This window comes from Manacus candei, unplaced genomic scaffold (assembly GCF_025592945.1).
Source record: "Manacus candei isolate 608988 ecotype Guabito, Panama unplaced genomic scaffold, ASM2559294v1 h1tg000166l, whole genome shotgun sequence".
NCBI lineage: Eukaryota > Metazoa > Chordata > Aves > Passeriformes > Pipridae > Manacus > Manacus candei.
Genome location: NW_026138214.1, coordinates 748641 through 770558, shown reverse-complemented (window position 1 = coordinate 770558; position 21918 = coordinate 748641). Strand labels below are relative to the sequence as shown.

General features: G+C 64.1%; 2 protein-coding genes across 2 annotated transcripts; both read right to left on the bottom strand.

Moving 5' to 3' along the window:
* Positions 1 to 1064: 1064 nt before the first annotated feature.
* INSRR (insulin receptor related receptor) lies at positions 1065 to 13800 on the bottom strand. Its single transcript, XM_051773072.1, has 22 exons — positions 13585 to 13800; positions 11320 to 11871; positions 9877 to 10189; positions 9634 to 9776; positions 9340 to 9484; positions 9041 to 9255; positions 8840 to 8966; positions 8076 to 8314; positions 7831 to 7998; positions 7477 to 7666; positions 7310 to 7351; positions 6959 to 7224; positions 6698 to 6834; positions 6062 to 6227; positions 3914 to 4022; positions 3698 to 3768; positions 2939 to 3168; positions 2750 to 2860; positions 2486 to 2645; positions 2272 to 2401; positions 1809 to 1943; positions 1065 to 1676 (listed from the first exon to the last, which is right to left on the bottom strand). The coding sequence occupies exons 1-22, from the start codon at positions 13676 to 13678 to the stop codon at positions 1412 to 1414; spliced, it is 4008 nt and encodes a 1335-aa protein (XP_051629032.1). The 5' UTR covers positions 13679 to 13800; the 3' UTR covers positions 1065 to 1411.
* A 481-nt stretch (positions 13801 to 14281) lies between these two features.
* LOC127463527 (death-associated protein kinase 2-like) lies at positions 14282 to 21913 on the bottom strand. The gene is made up of 14 exons (XM_051773073.1): positions 21686 to 21913; positions 21432 to 21577; positions 19085 to 19155; positions 18483 to 18586; positions 17273 to 17494; positions 17045 to 17183; positions 16759 to 16888; positions 16592 to 16640; positions 16462 to 16488; positions 16191 to 16343; positions 15248 to 15293; positions 15072 to 15161; positions 14792 to 14875; positions 14282 to 14578 (listed from the first exon to the last, which is right to left on the bottom strand). The coding sequence occupies exons 3-14, from the start codon at positions 19151 to 19153 to the stop codon at positions 14501 to 14503; spliced, it is 1191 nt and encodes a 396-aa protein (XP_051629033.1). The 5' UTR covers positions 19154 to 19155; positions 21432 to 21577; positions 21686 to 21913; the 3' UTR covers positions 14282 to 14500.
* Between the last annotated feature and the right edge of the window lie 5 nt (positions 21914 to 21918).

The window sequence follows — 21918 nt, the reverse complement described above, 5'->3', positions numbered from 1 at the left end:
ACCCCCCAGCCCCATCCCACCACTGGCACCCCTAAACACACTGGAGCACACGTGGGCACATGTGTACACACACACAGACACGCACACACACAGACACACACGCGCGCGCGCACACACACACACACACACACACACACTCGCTCCAGGACCCGGCTCGGAGCTCGCTGCGCAGAAGGGACAGGGGATGTCACACCAGCACCCCTGAGGCCACCGAGAGCCCTCCAATCTGTCACACCCCGCGATGGTGCCCCCAAATCTCGAGGCATGATGGGTTGTCCTGGGTTAGGCTCTTCCCCAGCACCCCGATATTTTGGGGTGCAGAGAGGCTGGAGACGGGGGGATGTTTGGTGACACAGTGGCCCCGTCCCCACCTGTCATCCCCAACCAGGACCCTCCTCCTCCTTCCCGGGGGGGCAGGACAGGACTGTTGTGCACCCACTGCCCTCCCCCCAGGGTTCCCCTTCCCCACCTGGCTGCTGCTTCCCCCCGGGCTTGTCCCAAAGCACCTCGGGGGTGGCTCATCTGTGCGTTGAGTTTAGAACGTTCTCAGCCTGCATTCCTCCCCCATGGCTCAGCTCCGGGTGCATCTCCCCAACCCAGTGACACTTGTAGGGCTCAATTCCCCTGGGGCGACCCCCCCCCCCCCCGCCCCCGGCAGAGCCGACCAGCCTGCCACATCCTCCCGAATTCCACTGCTTTGACGTTTTTCCCCAGAAACGCCTCCGGTTTGGGCACTGCAGGGCAAAGCCGCAGGAATCGGATGGGGTTGGTGGAGTGGGGAGTGAAAAAGCCCGTGTGCCGCCCCCCCCCCAGTCAGACACTGCCACAGCTGAGCTTCATCCCCCTTTATTCGCGCTCATCCCACGGCCGCAGATCAGACAGTGAAGCCCCTTCCACGGCCCAGCACGGCCCCAGCACTGGTCCCAGTGCAGGGGGCTGGGGAGAGGCATGAGGGCCACCCCAGGCTTCTCCTGCTGCAGGGCTGCCCCAGTTTCCCCAGCTGTAAAAGAGGGGTCATGGGGGTACTGACCTGTTTGACGGGCGGCTGGAGGGTGACGGCAGAGGCAGATTGGTGGGGGACCCCGAACCCCAAGCCCCACTCTCCATCCCCATGCCCACATTCCCCCCGTCCCCCCAAGAAAAAACCCAAGGAAGGACCGGGGTGTTCTCCTCCCAGCCAGCAGCCCCCCACTCCCTGCCCCTGATCTGTAGAACCCTAATTTATCTCCAGGGGAAGGGCCCCCCACGGAGCATCCTTGCTGTGCTGCCACCCCCTTCCCAAGGCACCTGCTCCTCGGCCGGGCCCTTGGAAGCAATAAATAATGTGGGGGTGTCCCGGCACTGGGGGGTGGCCGGAGGAGGGTGGGGGGTGCAGAGTGCAGGGGGGTCTGAGCACACCCCGGGCTCAGAGTCAGGCCATCCCGTTGGGGAGCTGGCCGGGGCTGTGGTCCTTGCGTGTGGGCAGGGGGGATGTGGGGGGCTCGTCCTCCCCGGCGGACGGATCTGTCTCGGCGTCAGAGGGTTCTTCTGAGCCATGGTGGCCGTTCTCGGGGCTGTAGAAGAAGGAGAGGGTGCGGAAAGCGGGTGCCATGTGGTCCTTGATGCGCTCCAGGAGCTGGATGAAGGAGGGGCGCTGGCGCGGGTTCTGCTGCCAGCACAGGCACATCAGCTCGTGGCTGTGGGAAGGAGAAGGCACCCGCTGGTTTCGGGGGGCTCCAGCACCCCATGGCCCTCCCAGCACTGGGAGAGACCAGGATTTCCCCCCCCAGCAGGGTGGGGGTCTGAGGGGGTGTCCCCCCCTCGCTCACAGTTTGTCAGGACAGTTTTCGGGCCTCTCCAGGACGCCGTTGTCCATGACGAAGCGCAGGACCTGCTCGTTGGACATGCCCTGGTAGGGCTGCTCGGCCAGCGTGGCGATCTCCCACAGCACCACCCCGAAGGACCTGCTGGCACGGCACCGCTCAGCCAGGAACTCCCCAGAACTCCCCCCTGGCACTCCAGGAACTCCCCAGAACTCCCCCCTGGCGCTCCAGGAACTCCCCAAAACTCCCCCCGGCGCTCCAGGAACTCCCCAGAACTCCCCCCGGCACTCCAGGAACTCCTCAAAACTCCCCCCCGGCGCTCCAGGAACTCCCCAAAACTCCCCCCTGGCGCTCCAGGAACTCCCCAAAACTCCCCCCTGGCGCTCCAGGAACTCCTCAAAACTCCCCCCAGCGCTCCAGGAACTCCCCAAAACTCCCCCCCGGTGCTCCCCCCCAGCCCAGCACCCACCAGACGTCAGACTGCGTGTTGAAGATGCCGTCCTTGAGCGCCTCTGGGGACATCCAGCGCACGGGGAGCAGCCCCTTGCCCCCTTTCCGGTAATAATCCGTCTCGTAGATGTCCCGGGTCATGCCAAAGTCTGGCAGGGGAGGGAGAGGAGGAGGAAGGCGTGAGCAGCAGGAGACGGGGGCTGGCAGCAGCCTGTCCAACGCTGCCCACCCACCTCCAATCTTGACAGTGAAGTCCTCGGACACCATGCAGTTGCGGGCAGCCAGGTCCCGGTGCACGAACTTGTTGGCGTTGAGGTAGGCCATGCCGTCGGCGATCTCCCCCGCCATCTGGATCATGTCCTTGAGCGACGGCGGCGGCAGCCCGGGGTTGTTCTGCACCGTGCACAGACTCAGGGCTGGGGGGAGGCACACCAGGACCCCCCTGGGGGCAGGGGGGGTGTCACTTTGCCCGTGGGGGCACCCGGCCAGCCCCTCACCTCGGCCTCGGGCCGGAGAGAACGCAGGTAGCTCTTCAGGTCCCCACGTGTCATCAGCTCCATGATGACCAGAGCTGGCTGGCCCTGGGACACGACGCCGAGCAGACGGACCTGAGGGGACAAAGAGGGGTGGCATGTGAGTGGCCAGACCCCCCGTGTCCCCTCCCTCTCCCTCAGCTGCCCACCTACCACGTGGTGGCACTTGAAGGCTTTCATGACAGAGGCCTCGTTGAGGAACTCGATGCGCTCCCGCATGGTGGCCAACTCGTTGACTGTCTTCAGGGCCACCTTGGTCTCCTCTCCCTCCGTGACCAGCCCCAGTGCCAGCCCCTCATACACCATCCCAAAGGATCCCTGTCCCAGCTCCCGGATCACTGTGATCTTCTCCCGTGACACCTCCCACTCATCAGGCATGTACACTGCAGGGCGAGTGGGGATCACCCCATCCCCATCACTGTCACTATCCCCCTCTCCATCCTCATCCCATCTCCATCCCCATCTTGATCTCCATTCCCATCCTCATCTCCATCCTATCCCCACCTCCATCCCCATTCTAATCTTCATCCCATTTCTACCCCCATCCTCATCTCCATTCCCTCACCATCCTTGTCCCTCTCCCTATCCTCATCTCCATCCTCATCCTCATCTCCCTCCCATCACCATCCTTGTCTCTGTCCCCATCCCCATCTCCATCCCATCCCATCCCATCCCATCCCATCCCATCCCATCCCATCCTGTCCCATCCCCATCTCCATCCCGACTCCATCTCCATCTCCATCTCCATCCCATCCCATCCCATCCCATCCCATCCCACCCCATCCCATCCCATCCCATCCCATCCCATCCCATCCCATCCCATCCCACCCCATCCCTGTCCCCTCCAGTGTGACCCCAGCGAGGAGGGGGCTCAGCAGCCCCCCCGAGCCGCCCCTGCCCATCCCCACGCACTGTCTGAGGCACTGAAGTACTCGGGGTTGACGGAGGCGTAGAGGGTCCCACTGGGGTACCCGTCGTTGTTCCTGCCAGGGGTGGGGAGTGCTCAGAGGTGCTGCCCCCCCCCAGCCCTTCCCCAGCCCTTCCCCAGCCCTTCCCCAGCCCTTCCCCAGCCCTGGCTTAGCCGGATCCTGCCCCGGCCCAGCCCTGGGGGTGCAGAGGGGTCGTTACCTCTTCTTGTTGTAGAAGAAGACGAAGACGGCGAGGCAGGAGATGAGCACCATGAGCACCACGGGCGTGACAGTGAGCAGGACGTAGAAGCTGCCGGACTCCTCCTCGGCTGCCGGGAGCAGGCGGCCCTGGATCAGGGCCCGGGCAGGCTCATCCCCACCCACACTTGTCCCACCACCACCACTGGGCCGGAGAGGGGGAGCTCCCGGCTCCCCAGACCGGCAGCACCCGCTGATCCCTGGGTGTCCCTGTCCCAGAGCATCCCCCGTCCCCCAGATCCCCCAGTCCACCAGCAGCTCCCAGTGTCCCACTCCAGCAGCATCCCCCAGTCCCCAGCTCCTCAATCCAGCAGCATCCTTGGATGAAGGATGGGAATAAGACCAGCCTGGCTTAGCAGAAAGCTTTGACTGGAACTCCACCTCAGGTTGGTGTTTCCTTTTTCAGGAGACGTTCAAACCTTTGGAAGAAGGGGCTGGAAGGTCAGAAGGACCACAAGGATGAATATGAGAAGGGCCAAAGCCCAACTAGAACTGAATCTGCCATAACAGACAATAAAAAATGTTTCTATAAATCCATCAGCAACCAAAGGAGGGCTGAGGAGACTCTCCATCCTTTATTAGATGTGGGGGCCACAGTGACAAAGGTTGAAGAAAGAGCTGAGGTACTTCCTGCCTCCTTTGCCTCAGTCTGTAGCAGTAGGACCAGTTGTTCTGGGACCCTAACCCAGTCCCCTGAGCAGGAAGACAGGGATGGGGAGTGGAATGAAGCCCCCATAATCTGAGGGGAAATGGTCAGTGACCTGCTGCACCACCACAGAGACACCCACAGGTCTGTGGGGTCGGATGGATCCATTCAAGGGTGCTGAGGGAGTCGGTGGAAGGGCTCACTGAACCACTTTCCATCATTTTCCAGCAGTCCTGGCTGACTGGGGAGGGCCAGTGGACTGGGAGCGATCCAAAGTGATGCCCATCTACAAGAAGGGTCAGAAGGAGGATCTGAGGAACTCCAGGACTGTCATCCCAACCTCAGTACCAGGGAAGGTCATGGAGCAGAGCACCCTGAGTGCTGTCACACAGGTAGGACAAGCAGGGGATCAGGCAGATCCTGCCTGACCAGCCTGGGCTGCTCCGTGGCAGGGGGGGCTCAGATGGCTCCGTACAGAGCCAGTCCCGTTCCATGACTTCATGGATGGCCTGGACGGGGGGATTGACTCTGAGTTGGGTGGGAATACTGATGTGCTGGAGGGCAGGAAGCTCTGCAGAGGGATCTGGATCCAAGGGCTGAGAGCAATGGGGTGAGGGGCAACAAGGCCAAGTGCCACATCCTGCCCTTGGGTCACAACAACCCCATGGAACGCCCCAGGCTTGGGGCAGAAGGAGTGGAAAGCCGGAAAAGGACCTGGGGGTGCTGGTTGACAGCAGGTGAATGTGAGCCCAGGTGTGCCCAGGTGGACAAGAGGCCAATGACACTTAGCCTGGACCAGCCACAGTGGCCACAGGGCCAGGGCAGTGCTGGGCACCTCAAATTCTGGGGTCAGTTTTGGGACCCTCGTGACAAGAGGCGCTGGAGCATGTCCAGGGAAGGGAATGGAGCTGGGGAAAGGGCTGGAGCACCAGGAGAAAGGTCTGGAGAACTCCTGAGGGAGCTGGGGGGACTCAGCCTGGAGAAAAGGAGGCTCGGGGGGGACCTTCTCACTTCCTACGACTCCCTGGCAGGAGGGGGGAGCTGGGGGGGGTCGGGCTCTGCTCCCAGGGAACAAGGGACAGGACAAGAAGAAACGACCTGAGGTTATGCCAGGGGAGGTTTAGGGAATTAGGGATATTAGGGAGAATTGGAAAGCAGTGCTCAGGCTACCCAGGGCAGTGGGGGTGTCGCCATCCCTGGAGGGATTTAAAAAAGTGTAGCTGTGGCACTTGGGGCCATGGTGGCCTTGGCAGTGCTGGGGGAACAGCTGGACTATCGAGTCTTGAAGGGCTTTTCCAACCCAAAGGATTCTGTGATTCTGTGATCCTCCAGTGTCCCAGCCCAGCAGCAACCCCAATTCCCCAGCGCCCTGATCCAGCTCCCTGACCCCACAGACCCCTCTCCCTGCCTGCCGGGGTCCCCTCTGACGTCCCCTGTGACGTCCCCCTTGTCCCCCACAGGTACCTGGCCCCAGGATGTAAAACTTGACGAGCCCCGTCCAGGAGCCGTTGCCGGCCAGGGAGGTGGCCCTGACCTTGGCCGAGTAGTTCCCCGGCTGGAGCAGGGCCAGGTGGACCCCCCCGTACTTGGAGTAGCGGTGGCGGGAGACGCAGACGACGGTGGTGACCTCCTGGGGGGGGGGACAATGAGGGGGTGGCCAGGGGGCTTCATCACCCCCCAGCTGTGTGCAAGCCTTGGGGGAGAGATGGGATGGGATGGGATGGGATGGGATGGGATGGGATGGGATGGGATGGGATGGGATGGGATGGGATGGGATGGGATGGGATGGGGTGGGGTGGGATGGAATGGCGTGGCATGGAATGGCATGGCATGGCATGGAATGGGACGGCATGGAATGGGATAGGATGGCATGGCATGGAATGGGATGGCATGACATGGTAAAGAATGGCATGGCATGGCATGGAATGGGATTGGGACGGGATGGGATGGGATGGGATGGCATGGATTGGGATGGGATGGGATTGGGATGGGATGGGATGGGATGGCATGGCATGGCATGGCATGGCATGGATTGGGATGGCGGGGGTGCTGTACCCCTATAACCAGACCTGGCAGGGGGTGTCCCGGGGACGTCCTCACCTCACTCTCCCGGCTGTACTTAATCTCATACTTGAGGATGAGCCCGTTGGGGTTCCTGGGCTCCTCCCAGCGCAGCAGGACGCTGTTCTTGCCCGCCGGCTCCCACGTGACGTTCCCAGGAATGTTGTCAGCTTGCACTGGAGAGGGGCACAGAGAGGGTCACCTCCTGGGGGCATCACCTGGACCCCGACCCGCTGCCAGCATCCCATCCAGAAGACATCCCAGCACGTCCCGAGGCAGGGCCCGGGAGGGGGGACGCACGCTCGGGCATGGTCCTGGCGAAGACGAAGGTGGCGGCGCTGCAGCCCACGGTGTGCGCGGCGTGGTTGCAGGCGTGGATGTCGATGCGGTACTCGGTGAAGTGGCGCAGCCGCGACAGCACCGCCCGGTCACGGACCACCTTGTCCTCGAAGATCTGGAAGCGGGGCTTGGGCTCCCCTCTGGCGCGGCTCGGGGCCGGCGGCTCCGCCCAGGAGGCGTTGGCCGGGGGGGTGACGGCAGCCACGTCCCTGCGCTGCTTGGGGGTCCTGCGGGAGGCCGGGACAGGAGGTGGTGGGGAGCCAGGGCGCCGGGGTCATCGAGACCCTCCAGGCTTGTGTGGCCCCCGCTCACCTCTGTGGGTTCTTGTTGATGGACGTCACCTTCCAGGGGGGCCTGAGACAGCGGGAAATCAGTTAAAGGATCTGCCAGGAGCGGCCACTGGACCCCCCCACCCAGGCAGACACACACACCCCCAGCCTGGGGGAGCCCCCAGAGCAGGGACCCCCCCCAGATGGCACCTGGGGATGGTGATGGAGTTGTGGAGGAAGTTCTCAAACTTCTTCTGGAAGGACTCGGCCTCGCCCTCCACGCGGAGCTGCCCGTCGGCGGGGCGGCAGGGGCAGCACCGCTCCTCCGCATCCTGCTCCACCTCGGGGCCGTCCCCGTCCCCAAAGCGCGTGTCCGCACTGCTGGTGGGCAGCTTCAGGCCTGCGGGCAGCGACGGGCAGGGCTGGCAGGCTGCTGGACCCCGGCTCGGGGGGAAAATCCCTGTTGCACTGGTGTCCTTGGCTGCTGTACCCGAGCTGTGTGCGCTGCCCTTGCCTGGCAGCCCTGCCTGCCCTGCCTGCCCTGCCTGCCCTGCCTGCCCTCACCTTTGTGGCAGTAGTCGTTGATGTAGAGCTCCATGTCCTCGGCCAGCTGCTGCCACAGCACCAGGTAGTAGGTGATGTTGCCGTTGCGCTGCGTGGGCGGCTTCCAGCGCACCACGATGTGGGAGGAGGAGTTGGACATGGAGATGACATCCCGGGGCACCGTCGGGGCTGGGTGGACAGAGGGTGTCGGTCTTTCTTTGGGGGGGGGTTACCACAGGCATCCCCGGCCCCTGCCAGCCCCTTACCCGCCGGCATGGTGCGGATGTAGACCACCTCGCTCTGTGCCCCGTAGTTGCGTCCCTCCTCGGCGGTGGTGAGGGTGATGGCACGGACGAAGATGGCATATTGGGTCCAGGGGCGGAGGTTAAGCAGGGCCACCCCTGGCTCCTGGTCACTGCTGAGTGGCAGATCCACGTCCAGCACGTTCCAGCTCTGGGCCCCACAGGCATCCTGCCCCACGTACTCTGACACGTTCTGGAAGGGTCTGTCCCACACTGGGCATCAGGGAAGGCCCTGGGACCCTTCCCAGCCACACAACTCCCTGGGGGTTCCAGCAGCCCACCAGGGCACAAGGACATCACGGGCTGGAGTCCCCATTCTCCACACTGGAACTCCCCACAGGTTTCTCCCCGGGGTCCACCCCTGGACACTGGGTCCTACCAGACACTGCTGACACCCCTGGGTGCCCCGGTCATGTGCCAGGTCCCCCCTTGGGTACTGAGGACCTCACCCATCCTGCCCCAGCGCCCCCTTTGACGACCCTTCCCTGAGCCCTCTTATCCTGCTCCAGGATCACCCAGAACATGAAGGACAGCCCAGGGCACCCCATTCTGCCCAAGGTTCATGCCCTGACATCAGGGACCCCTTCACCAGACATCCCTGTTCTGCCCCGGATCCTCACCCCAGACACAGGGGACCCCATGGACTCCCTGTCCTGGCTTGGGTTCCCACCACTGGGTCCCCCCCCCGACAGTGGACGACCCCCCCGGTGGGGATGGCAAACACTCACGACTCCTTGTAGTAGACGATGAAGCTGAGGAGGTCCCGGTACTCGGGGGGCCGGTACCGCTCCCACTTGAGGAAGATGCGGTCGGACTCGGTGACGTTGGAGATGAAGCGCAGGGTCTGGGTCTTACCTGTGGAGCGGAGGCAGGGCTCGGGCAGGGAGGGGGTCACGGCGCTGCCGGTTGTCCCCGTGCCCGTCACTCACAGGACGCGCGGTCCCCGTTGGTGCGGGGGTTGATCTCGGCCTTGTTCTGCCGCCCCTTGGTGCCCGTCACCTCCTCCATGCGGTAAATCTCGGCCAGGCACAGCTTGGGGTTGAAGGCAAAGTACATCTTGCCCACGGGGATGGAGAGGATGTGGTGGCTCCAGTCCCAGAGCTGCTGCAGGTTTTGGTTGTCCAGGACGTACAAGGTGTAATTCCTGGGGGGGGAAGGTGCAGATGGAGGCGGTGGGCACGGGCACCCCCAGAGCCACACGTCCCCCCCAGACACGCCCTGTCCTCACCCATCCACCATGGAGTCACCACGGATCAGCTTGAGGTTCTTGAAGAAGGACAAGGAGACGAGGGCAAAGGAGTGCTTGATCTTCAGGAAGCCCGTGATGGTCTCGATGAGCCCCAGACTGCTCTGCAGCTCCGAGGCCAGGTTATCTGGGGACAACCCACGGTGTGAGCTCAGGGAGGAGGGCACCCTCCCATTAATTCACTCCACAAGGGAAAAGCCCCCCTGCCTTCACCCCCCACCCCCATAGCTGTTCTCCCACCCGGGGCAGGTTGTGGGGGCCGGACGTGGCACTCACAGCCCCGGCGGATGTTGAGGATGAGGTTCCCCTCGACGAGGGTGCAGCCCACCAGCTCCTGCGCCGCCCGCGTCGAGTCGATGGTCTTGGTGCCCACCTTGCACTCCTTGGGACACAGGCCCTCGCACTTGTGGCAGAAGATGCTGCGGGCAGGACGACAGGGCACTGTGAGCCGGGCACTGTGAGCCGGGCACTGTGCCACCACCGTGCCCATGTTGGGGGCCACCGGGAATGCCCCCCCACCTGCTCTCATTCCTGGTGTATCCCGAGGGACACTCGGAGAGGCACTGCCGCTGGTGGATGACGAACTTGGAGGCGTCGCGGGGGTTGTCGGAGACCTTGCGGAGGCTGGCGCAGTACTCGGCAGTGACGCAGCGCCAGCCCTCGTACTCGTAGGTGCGGGGCGGGCACGAGGGCAGGCAGTGCCCGTTGAAGTGGAAGTGGCGGCAGGCGACGCAGGCCCGGCTGTCGCGGGGGCGTCCGCAGCCCCCCAGGCACTCGGCGTGGCAGCACTCGCCCGCCGCCGTGCACGCCGAGCCCGCGCCACACGGGCACACTGCGAGGGGAGACAGCGCCGTGGGCAGGGGAGACCCCGGGCATGGACCCCAGCACGGCTGGGAATGGGTTGGGAGTGGGCAACAGCGGGAGAGGGAAGAAGTGGGAAGGGTTGGGGGCGTTGGTGATTCCCTCCAGGTCTGGGGGGCAACGGGAGGGAGCGTGGGATGGAGAGATGGGGAGGTGTGGGGATGGAGGAGTGGATGGTGGGATGAAGGGAGGGAAGAGGAGTGTGGGGATGGATGGAGGGATGAAGGGATGCCGAGATGGTGGGATGGATGGAGGGAAGAGGGAAGGGAGAGAGGAAGGGAAGGAGGAATGCACTGATGGTGGCATGAAGGAGGGATGGAGGGATGGTGGGATGAACGGAGGGAAGAAGGGAGGGAGGGTGGGAAGAGGTGTGTTGGGATGGATGGAAGGATGGAGAGATGAAGTGATGCAGAGATCATGGGATGCAGAAATGGAGGGGTGAAAGGAGGGAGGGAGGGAAGAATGCATTGATGGTGGGACGAAGGAGGGATGGAAGGATGTAGGGATGGATGCAGAGATGGAGGGAGGCAGGAATGGATGGAGAAATGGCCAAGCAGTGGGTGGCCAGCCAGGCAGGTGGGTTGATGGGTGGTTGAGGAACCCGCTGGGATGGGCGGATGAGGGGCTGGACGGAGGGACAGCAGGACAGATGGGTGGACGAGGGGAGGCTCAGCCTGTGCTGAGCCCCAGCTGAGCCCCAGCTGAGCCCCAGCTGAGCCCCGGCTGCCCGGAGCATCCGAGGCCGGGTCCACAGCCGAGGCTGCAGCCCTGATAAGGATCTGTGTTTACAGTACAGATTTTATTACCAGGTCTCCTGTTTACAGCAAACGAGCCCAGGAGGGGCCCGTATTTACCTCGCTGCTGGGAAAACACGGCAGCCAGGAGCTGGCCTGTCCTCCGGAGGGTGATACAGCGTGGATCTGGTTACCCCGCCACGCTGCCGGCACGGCATGGCACGGCACGGGGGAGCCACAACCACGTACCAGGGCCTGTGGCTCCACCAGCCATCCCCAGTGCCCTCCCAGTTTACCCCACAGTGCAAACCATCACCGTCCCAGGAAAGCAGCCGGCACAGCCGAGCCCTGTGCCACTGACACCCACCTTTCTGGCAGTAGCTGGAGGTCCAGCAGCGATAATCCAGCTGCCCGTTGACGCTGGTCTGCACACACGGCTTCTCCACGTCCAGGATGCCCGGGCAGACGTCAGCGCACTCCTCGGCCAGCTTGTTGCCGACGATGTAGGTGCTGTCTCCGGTGTCGGGCAGCAGCAGCCCCCAGTCGATGGTGGAGAGGTGGCAAAGCTCCTGGTTGCGCTCGATGCGGACGGAGCCGCGCAGGATGTGGCCCAGGCTGTGCAGCCCCACGTCCCGCAGGTGCGGCATCTCGAAGATGACCAGGGCGTAGCTGAAGAAGAGGTTGGTGCCGCGGATGACGGAGAGGTTGGGGAAGAGGTCCCGCAGGCTCTCCAGCCCGTAGACGCGGAAGAGGAGCAGGTACTCGGTGATCATGAGCAGGCGAGGGAAGCTGAGCCCCCGAAAGTCCTCGGCGCCCGTGGTGAACATCAGCAGGATCTGCAGGTTGCCCTCGATGATGGAGCAGTTCTCCAGCTTCTGGAGCTGGGAGACGTCATTGCGGATGTCCATGCTGCCGCAGACTGGGGTGGCGAGAGGGGGGACCCCATGGGCGGCAGGGACGGGGCAGCTGACCCCCACCCCCACCCTGGGATCCCCCAGGGGTGCTTGGCAGAGTTTAATATCCCGGCGCTGCCTGTCAAACGTGGCTGGAATTGGTTTGGGCAGCCAGGAGACACGAGTGGCTGTGACAGGCAGCTGGCGCGCTGTGGCTCTCGGGGGCACAACGCGTCTGTCAGCGGGATGCTAACGAGGCCTGGCAGCCCTGGCGCCTGCCTTGCCCCATGGCAGCCCCAGGACCGCGTCCCAGCCCCACTGCCCACCCCAGGGGAAGCCAGCTGGGGTATGCAGACAGTTTTCCCCTTCCCTGAGTTGTGGGACAGCCGTGGGGGTCTCACGACATCTCTCCCCTGCCGCGGACCCACAGTTACCCAGTGAGTGGCAGCTCCTGAAAGGTTGTTCCCATTAACTCCCCGGCGGTGCCCAGGCAGGTAACGGGGCACACAAGGCTACCACAGGTGCCCAAGTGGCACAGCCTGGGCCACATTTGCTGTCCCAGGGCTTCTCCACCCAGGCTCAGGCAGGGAGCAGGAGAACTGAGGCAGCACAAGCCCAGCATCTCCTGCTTCCCAGTCCCAGCAGGGATGCAAGAGCCAGGATGAGCAGAGAGCTTCCCGCTGGCAGCATCCCCAGCCCAAAAGCGCTGTCCAGGTCCTGGAGGGGGTCGGGGCCATGGCTCTTGTCTGGCCCTGCCAGCCTGGGCTGGTGGCTCACGACCGTACCCTTGTGACCTTGTGCCCGGTGGCATTTTTCCCCTCTCAGTGTCACCCATTAACTGCTGGCACCATGATTCCGTGGGCACTGAGGCTCTGGCAGCTGCCTGTGCCCGCTCACCCCAGCACCACACCAGGGCTTGGCTCCTCGCTGGGAGCCCTGTCCCCCCCCAGTCAGGACAGGAGGGTCCTCCATCCTCCCACAGAACCGGCCCTGGGTGCAGCACCAACCCTGGGGGTTACAGCCCCTGCTGCCACCGTCACCTCCCTGACCTTGCAAAGTCACCCTGTGAGGGGACAGGGGTCCCCCGTGCCCCTGAGGGGGCAGGGAGGGGACAGGGATCCCAGGTGGGAGCTGGCACAGCGAGGTGTGTCCTCTGGGAAGCTCTCGGATGCTTCATCCCCCTCCTCCATCACTCCCACCCCCCCCCAGCACAGCCCCTCGGTGCTTGGGGAAACTGAGGCACGGGCAGGAGGGAGAGGGGAAGGCAGGACAGACCGACAGACCCTCCTGGTGCCGCCGGCCATCCCTCGCGGTGGCTGTGCCCCCTCCCCACCGTGCCACCCCTCTCCACCCTTTTCCACCCCAGCAGCCGTGCTGGGACCAGCGCTCTCAATTCCTGCGACCATTTCCCACCATCCCAGAGGGGCCGAGCAATCCCCGCCCCCGGCTCCAGCTGAGCCCCCCCCCACGTTCCTCCCTCACCCCATCCCAGCAGTGGGGGGGTGTGGGGGTCTCACACTCTGACCCTCCTGCTCAAAACGGGGGGTTTGCAGCGGGGGGGGGGGGCTGCCGCGGGGGGAAACCGAGGCAGAGGGAGCACCCAAAGAGCTTTGCCTCAGGTTTTGGCTCTTGCAAAGCCCCGAGCACAGGTATCACCCCCCGCACCCCCCTAGAACTGTCTCCCCAGGCAAGCGCTCCACCCTCGCCCCTCTCCCGGCCACCCCCTCCCAGGCACTTACTTTCGGAGGGGGCCCACACGGGGGGCAGAGGGAGGGGACCAAGGACCAGCAGCATCACCCCCAGCCGCAGGGCACCCGGCGCCCTCGGCCCCATCCCCGAGCGGGACCCCCGGGGTCCCGGCCCTGTCCCACCTCGGACGCTGCTGCCGCGTCGGGTCCCGCTCGCCGTGTCCGGCGGCACCTGGGGCACGCCGGGACTGGGGGGGCACGGCCCCTGCCCGGACCCTGCGGCCCCTTCACTTTTGTTTTCGGCTGCCGCACACAAAATATTTAGCCTGACAACTGCCAGGGCCGGGGCCGGGGCTTGTTTGGGAAATACAGAGGGGGAAAACAGGGCGGCCCCCCCGCCCCCGTGCTGGAGTGGGCGGGAAGGAAGGGCTGCCTCCTGCCTCAGTTTCCCAGCCGGAGCAGGAGGATCCAAGTTGCTCTGGCGCGGGGTTGCCACGAGAGCAGCCAAGAACACATGGAGACACCCCCCCAGAGCAGCACAGAAGGGAAGGGACAACTCTCCCTCACAGGGTGGATCTGGGGGTGCCAGGACCCCGCGGCCCCGGGGTCCCCACAGCCCAGCAGCCTTGCAGTGAGGAGGAGGAGGAGGAGGAGGAGGAAGCTGCGGGCACTCGGCACCAGCTGGTTGTGACGACCCGGCCTTGAGGGGAAGGAGACGCAGGGGAGGAGGATGGAGGAGGGAGCGACATTTATTTTTCTCACTAGGGCAAAGCAGGGAGGGGGGTCCCGGCCCTGGGGCAGCAACACCGGGGGGTCAGGAGGGGGGTGCTGCTGTCCCAGTGACCCCCCGACACAAAGGGCAACTGGGAGCACTGGGGCCAGACAGTGCTCCTGCCTCCTGAGCTGAGGAGATGAGGGGACCCCCAAGGCTCCTCCCAGGGGGGCTCCTGTTTTCTTTCAGGGGGGCTCAGGAGCTGCTTCTCCGCCGGCGCAGCAGCGCGATGGGGGGGCTGCTCTCCTCCTCCTGGTCGCTCTCACAGCAGCGCTGGGGGCACAGGGGGGGCTGGAGGGCAGGGACAGGACTCCCCCCGGGGAGGGAACCCCCCAGAGGAGAGGGCACCCCAGGTGGAGATAACTCCCTTTGCACAGCCACTGCACAGCACCCCCTCCATTTGGGGGGGGGGTCAGGCCTCCCAGGTCCCTTCTCCCTCTCCCCAGCCCGTGCTGGGTGGGCTCTGGGGGGCTCCTGGGTGCTCACCAGCTCCTCATCCTCCTTGCTCAGGCCGCAGAGCAGCCGCGTGCGGCACAGCCGGTTGCAGGCGGACACCATGTTGTAGGAGAGCTGGGGGGCAGGAGGGGAGGGGGGCCAAGGTGGGGGTCCCTCCCCAGCTCTGCCCTCCCCCCAGCATTACACCTCCACATTGCAGACCCCCGAGAGGGAGCCAGCCTTGGGATGCAGCCCAGCCCGAGCTCCCCGGGGGCCTCAGGGGTGGTGGGACCCCCAGGGCCGGGAACCCCCTCACCTTCCACTTCCTCACCTTCCACTTCCTCCGAGCGTTGAACTTGCGGAAGTTTCTCATGTTGATGGAGGAACGACTCCGGCTCAGCACCTGCTTCCTGCTCAGGGGCTGTGGGGGCGAGGACACGGCGCCGTCACCGCGTCCCCACCTGCGTTCCAGGGGTCTGGCACCCACCCCCTGCCTGTCCCTCTCACCTTGATCCAGGGGTGCACCAGGCACTCGGCCGCCGTCATGCGGTGCCTGCACACAGGGGCAGGGATGGGGTGGGGTGGTCCCTGCCCCACCCATCCACCAGGGGATGGGGATGATGGAGATGGGGACGGGGGGGTGGAAATGGGGATGGAGGTGGTGGACATGGGGATGGAGGTGGAGATGGGGATGATGGAAGTGGAGATGGGGTGGGAGGGAAATGGGGATGGGGATGATGGAGATGAGGATGATAGAGATGGGATGGGGATGGGATGGAGATGGGGATGGGGATGGGATAGAGATGGAGATGGGACCAAGATGGGGATAATGGGATGGGATGGAGATGGGGATGGGGATGATGGGATAGGATGGGGATGGGACCAAGATGGGGATAATGGGATGGGATGGAGATGGGGATGGGGATGATGGGATGGGGATGGGATGGAGATGGGGATGGGGATGATGGGATAGGATGGGGATGGGATGGAGATGGGGATAATGGGATGGGACGGAGATGGGGAAGGAATTGAGGGTGGGGATGACAGAGGTGGAGGTGGGGATGGAAATGAGGAGGTGGAGATGATTGGATGATTGGATGGGGATGATTGGATGGGGATGGCAGTGGAGATGGACATGGGAATGATGGAGGTGGAGATGGGATGAGATGGGGATGATGGAGATGGGGATGATAGAGATGGGATGGAGATGAAATAGAGATGGGGATGATGGGATGGGATGGGATGGAGATGGGGAAGGAATTGAGGGTGGGGATGACAGAGGTGGAGGTGGGGATGGAAATGAGAAGGAGGTGGAGACAGAGATGATTGGATGGGGATGGCAGTGGAGATGGAATGGGGATGGGGATCATGGAGATGGGGATGGCCATGGGGATGGGGATGGGAGGAGATGGAGGTAGACCTGGTGGGCTGGGCTGGGCTGGGGCCTTACTCTGGGTCCTTCACCAGCAGCTGCTGGATGAAGTCCTTGGCCATCTCAGAGGTCTGGCTGAAGCAGCGCTCCTCGAACTCGTAGGCACCAGCCACGACGTTGGAGAGGGTCTCAGCATCCGTCTCACCCTGGAAGGGGGACAAGCCGCTGAGCCTGTGGGGACATGACAGAGCCACTGAATGCTGGGACGTCACTGGCTCGGCCACCCCAGCACCCCCAGTGTCCCTGTGCCTCAGTGTCCCCAGCACAGGGAGCATTGCCCCACACTCACAGGATGTAGGTGATGACCCCGATGCTCCTGAAAGGCAGGGATGGGTATCAGATACTGTTCCCCCCGGGGCCCCCCCATGCCTGTGGCACCCACCAGCTCAGCCTGGTGCCCCGAGACCCCTGGTCCTCACCACATGTCGGTCGCGGAGCTCAGCGGCTCATAATTGATCACTTCAGGAGCTGGGGGCGAACAGAGAGCCCGGGCAGGACATCAGGGGGACAGCACCGGCCCCCCCCCTCCCTCCCTGCACACCAGGGGTCCCTTTGCCACACCCCCCAGGGACGTGCCAGCCCCTACCGATGTACTGGGGGGTCCCGCAGAGGCTTTTGAAGGTGACACCGTCCTCCAGCTGCTGGGCCAGCCCAAAGTCGATGATCTTGATCCGGGGCTTGGGGACGTCCCTCTCCTGCAGCATGATGTTCTCGGGCTGTGGGGACGTGGTGGGGTGAGGAGGGGATGGCAGGGGGTGCAGCAGCACCCTGGGGAGCTGGGCAGGGTGCGGCCAAGGCTCCGGAGGTGCCTGGAAGGGCAGATACAGCCCCTGGATCCTCAGGGAGCAAGGGCAGGGCGTCTCCGTGGGCACCTTGAGGTCGAGGTGGGCGATGAGGCGGGCGTGCAGGTACTCCACCCCGCGCAGGATCTGCCCCAGGAACTCGATGGCCTCCTCCTCCGACAGCGTCTCCTTCTCCGCGATGAAGTCGAAGAGCTCCCCCCCGGCGATCCTGCGCACGGCGGGGCGGGGGCAGCTCGGCCACCTCCGACACGGGGCACAAGAAGGGCTCCGTCCCCCCCGCCCCAGGAGCCCACTCACAGCTCCAGGACGAGCACCACCTCGGCTCTGCTGGCGAACAGGTCGTGGAGCCGCATGATGTTGGGATGGCTGAGCTGGCGGAGGATGGCGACTTCCCGCTCCACCTGGGCCCGCTCCAGCCCCAGGCGGCTGCCCCAGCAGCGCCGCGTCTTCACAAATTTGGCGGCGTAGAAGGTGCCGGTGCCGCGCTCGCGGCAGCGCCTCACCACGCCAAAGTGCCCGCTGCGGAGAGAGGCTGGGCTGGGGCACGGCCGGGCTGACCCCAAAGCAGGGGAGGACCCAGGCGTCCGGACACCTCCGGGGCAGCTGGGACCCCTGCCTGTGCCCCTCTCACCTGCCTGGATCCCTGCCTGTGCCCCTCTCACCTGCCTGGATTGGTGCCTACACCCTGCTCACCTGCCTAGACCTTCTCACCTGCCTGCACCCTGCTTACCTGCCTGGATCCCTGCCTGCACTGCGCTCACCTGCCTCGACCCCACTCACCTGCCTGCACTGCACTAACCTTTCTGGATTCCTACCTACATGGCACTTACCTGTCTTCATCCCACTCACCTTTCTGTACCCCACTCACCTGCCTGGATCCCTGTCTGCACTGCTCTCATCTGCCTGCGTGGATCCCACTCACCTGCTTGGATCCCTGCTCACTTTCCTGGATTCCCACTCACCTGCCTGGATTCCCACTCACCTCCCTGGATCCCACTCACCTGCCTGCATTCTTGCTCACCTGCCTGGATCCCACTCACCTGCCTGGATCCCACTTACCCACCTGGATTTCCACTCACCTGCCTGGATCCCACTCACCTACCCGGATCCCTGCTCACTTTCCTGGATCCCTGCTCACCTGCCTGGATCCCACTTACCCACCTGGATCCCACTCACCTGCCTGGATTCCCGCTCACCTGCCTGGATCCCACTCACCTGCCTGGATCCCACTCACCTGCCTGGATCCCACTCACCTGCCTGGATTCCCGCTCACCTGCCTGGATCCCACTCACCTGCCTGGATCCCACTCACCTGCCTGGATTCCCACTCACCTGCCTGGATCCCACTCACCTGCCTGGATCCCACTCACCTACCCGGATCCCTGCTCACTTTCCTGGATCCCTGCTCACCTGCCTGGATCCCACTCACCTACCTGGATTCTCGCTCACCTACCTGGATCCCACTTACCCACCTGGATTCCCACTCACCTGCCTGGGTTCCCGCTCACCTGCCCAGCTTCTCCAGCAGCTCATACAGGTCCTCCACGTTGCCCGGGCTCGGGGCAGCCTCCAGCCCCTCGCTCTCTGCAGCCCCCCCGGGCTCAGCCTCCTCCTGTAGGGTGGCACCAGGACCCGGCTCAGCCGCCTGCCTGGGCTGTGGTGACTGTGTCCCCAGAGCTGGGGGTGCAGGGACCCCCATCCCACAGAGCACCCCAACCCCCCAGCACACACTGGGGGATTCTCCAGTATCCAGTGGCTGAGTCCTGGCCCTGCCCAGTTCTCCCAGTTCTCCCAGTTCCCATTAAACTCCCCAGCACGTGGAAACTTGGAGACTTTCACCCCTTGACCAGGGGCCTGCAGGAGCTTCTCAGGGGGGCTTGGAAATGGGGCAGGGGTGGGAAGGGAGGGGGTTCACATCAGCCCCCCTTGCCCCCCACTGTGCTGGGGGTGCAAAATGCAGATTAAAAACAACACTGCGGTTTGGTTTCTTAAAAAAGGGGGGATTGACAGCAGATGGAACCTCCACCGTGAGCTCAGCCGTGAGAGTCCCACCCTGTCACCCCCCCAGCCCCCGGGCAGGGCCCCCCACGTCCCCATGGCTGTGGCTCACCTGGGTGCTGTCAGGGGCGTCCCCCGGGCCCCCCTCGGGCAGGACCCCATCCTGGCCACCCTCGGCCATCGCTGCCAAGACAAGAAAGCACAGGGTGAGGGGTTGCAGCAGGTCTGAGCAGCAGGTTCTGGTAGTGGGGGGGCTGCAGGGGTGAGAAGCTGCCAGAATCCTCCCCCGTGTCTGAGAGAGTCGCTGCCAGCGGCTCTGGGACAGACCCTGACTGGCCAAGGCCGAGCCCAGCGGTGACAGCGGCAGCACCTCAGGATAAAAGAGTCAAGGGAGGGCAAAAAGTGATTGTGTGAGAGAAGCAGCCCTGCAGAGACCAAGGTCAGCGAGGAAGGAGGGGCAGGAGCTGCTCCAGGTGCAGCAGAGGAGATTCCCTGGCAGTCCCTGGGGGTCCCTCGGGGAGCAGAGACCTGCCTGCAGCCCTGGAGGACCCCACGCTGGAGCAGGGGATGCCCAAAGGGGACTGTGACCCTGTGGGAAGCTGAGCTGGAGCAGGGTCCTGGCAGGACCTGTGACACCGTGGAAAGGGACTCAGATTGGAGCAGTCCCTGAGGAACTGCAACCTGTGAAAAGGGATCCACGCTGGAGCAGTTCCTGAAGGACTGAACCCATGGAAGGGACCCAGACTGGAGCAGTCCCTAAGGAACTGCAACCTGTGAAAAGGGATCCACACTGGAGCAGCTCCTGAGGAGCTGCAGCCCGTGGGAAGGACTCACACTGGAGCAGGGCAAGGACTGACTCCTCTCCCTGAGCAGCAGCAGAAACAACCTGTGCTGAACTGGCTGGGGTCCCCATTCCCATCTCCCTGCACCTCTGGAAGGAGGAGGTGGAGCCCAGGAAGGAGGGAGGAGTGGGGAAAGGTGGTTTTAACTTTATTTTACTTCTCATCATCCTGCTCTTAGGTGATTGATAATAAATTCAATTAATTTCCCCAAGTCAGGTCAGTTGTGCCCATGGTATTAAGGGGTCAGTGACCCCTCCCTGCCCTAATCTCAGCTCAGAAGCCTTTTGTTACATTCCCCCTGCCCTGTCTGGGTGAGGAGGGCAGTGATGGAGCAGCTTTGGAGGCACCTGGAGTCCAGGCAGGGTCAGCCCACCACAGAGGGGAGAGGGGTTTTGGGGGGGGGGACAGACACCTGCCTGAACTTGGCACTGTCCCCCTCTGAGGGGGGGGACATCTCTTGTCCCCAGCAGCTCCAAGCCACAAACCAGCCTCTCTGGGCTCACACAGAGCAGGACCCAACCCTCCCACACCTCAGTTTCCCCGGCTGCAGGAGGGGGTGGGTGATTCTCCAGCAGCGGGACCAGCAGGGATGCAGAGAATGGGCACTGGGGCTCCAGGCCCTGGTCTTGGGGCCACCTCGTTGTCCCCAGCGCTGTGTCCCCAGGAGCAGGAGGTTTCCTGGGCCAACGGGGTCCAAGGTCACCAGGAAAGGGATTGGGACAGTGATATTGGCCAGAGGTGGGGTCCTTCCCCAGGAAAAACAGGGGAGATCCCGGATGGATTTGAGCCCCACAGGGACAGCCCCTGGGGGGACTGGTTGGATGCAGCCTGGCAGCACATCCCCGGCCCCACAGGGCTCTGCTTGCACCAAACAGGGGCTGGGACCCTTCCTGTCCCCCCACAGTGGCCCCTAAGGACAGTGAGTGGTCTCCAAGCCTGGTCCCCCCTGGCTCTGTCCCGCTCCCACCCCAGCTGTGCCCCCTTACCCTTCCCGAGCCTTCCTCCGCACCCGGCAGCGCTTCTCCCTCGCTCTGGCCAGGACAGGGACAGCCACTGCTCACGGTGACCGTCCTGTGGCCCCCCCAGGCTGGTGGGGGCCCTTTGGGGTTAGTGGGGGCAGCTGGCCAGGCATTGCCTGGCCCTGGCACCGCACGGAGCCGGCTGGCCCCGGGGCTGGTACGTGCACGGGGGCGGCTGCAGCTGAAGCTGGGCCAACATCCCTGGCACGTGACGTGTCCGTGGGGTGACAGTGTGTCTGTTTGTCCCCTGGGATGGACACAAGCAGCCAATCCCCCCATCCCTGGCTGGAGAGCCCACTCTCACCGTGCTGCAGAGCTGCTTTGGCAGGGAGGGAAGCTGAGGCCCAGGTGGCCCCGGGCCACGGTGGCCACGGCCGAGCTCTGGGCTGCAGAGCTGGACCCGCAGGGGCTGTCCTGTCCCATCACATCCTGGTGCTGCCCACCAGGAAAAACAGCCTGGCCTCGGCACCAGCTGCTGGAAAATGTGCTCCCAGGTCAGCATCCAACTACCAAAAAGCCCCTGCAGGACCCCAAAACCCCCCAACTGACCGGGATGGCCCCCAGGCCTGGCAAGTCATGGGGAGCTGGGACCCCTCACCTGCAGCTCTGACCTTCCTCCAGCAGCCCCCCACAGCTCCAGGCTCTGCCTCGCAGTCCTGGCGTTCCTGGGGTGCTGGGGCAGGCTCGGGATGAGAAAAGCTCTTTGTGTTCCTCCTCCTGAGGGCTCTGGAGGAACCCCCCCAGCTGCAGAGAGGAGCCAAAAAAGGCCTTTTAGGGACAATTCCTGGTGGTTCCAGCACCTCAGCTCCTTAAGGAGTGGCCGGGACTCGGTGGGACAAGGTGCTGGAAGACGATGTCCCCCTCACCGATGTCCCCTCACTGATGTCCCCCCTTCCGATGTGCCGGTGAGGGTTCCAAACAGGAAACCTGGCTGACAGGACACCAACCCTGCGGAGGGGAAGTGAGTGGAGGGTGTGAGGGCTGTGGGGAGGGACAGGTTTCTTAAGGTGGAGAGAGCCGGCTCTGCGTGCCAGGGTCTGCCCAGGGCACTGGGCACCATCCCCACCCCGGGGCTTGCAGAGCCA

Bases quoted from the DNA above. Each gene is read 5' to 3' on its own strand.
- INSRR (XM_051773072.1), bottom strand. From the start codon at position 13,678: ATGGGGCCGAGGGCGCCGGGTGCCCTGCGGCTGGGGGTGATGCTGCTG. The intron at 6,835-6,958 runs GTGCGTCCCCCC...GCCCCTCTCCAG, and splicing joins CGCCAGGACCATGCCCGAGC to TGCAAGCTGACAACATTCCT. The intron at 1,677-1,808 runs GTGAGCGAGGGG...TCCTTCCCACAG, and splicing joins GAAAACTGTCCTGACAAACT to CCACGAGCTGATGTGCCTGT.
- LOC127463527 (XM_051773073.1), bottom strand. From the start codon at position 19,153: ATGGCCGAGGGTGGCCAGGATGGGGTCCTGCCCGAGGGGGGCCCGGGG. The intron at 16,889-17,044 runs GTGCCCACGGAG...ACGTCCCCACAG, and splicing joins TCGCCCACCTCGACCTCAAG to CCCGAGAACATCATGCTGCA. The intron at 15,294-16,190 runs GTAAGGCCCCAG...CCCTGTGTGCAG, and splicing joins CTGCTGGTGAAGGACCCAGA to GCACCGCATGACGGCGGCCG.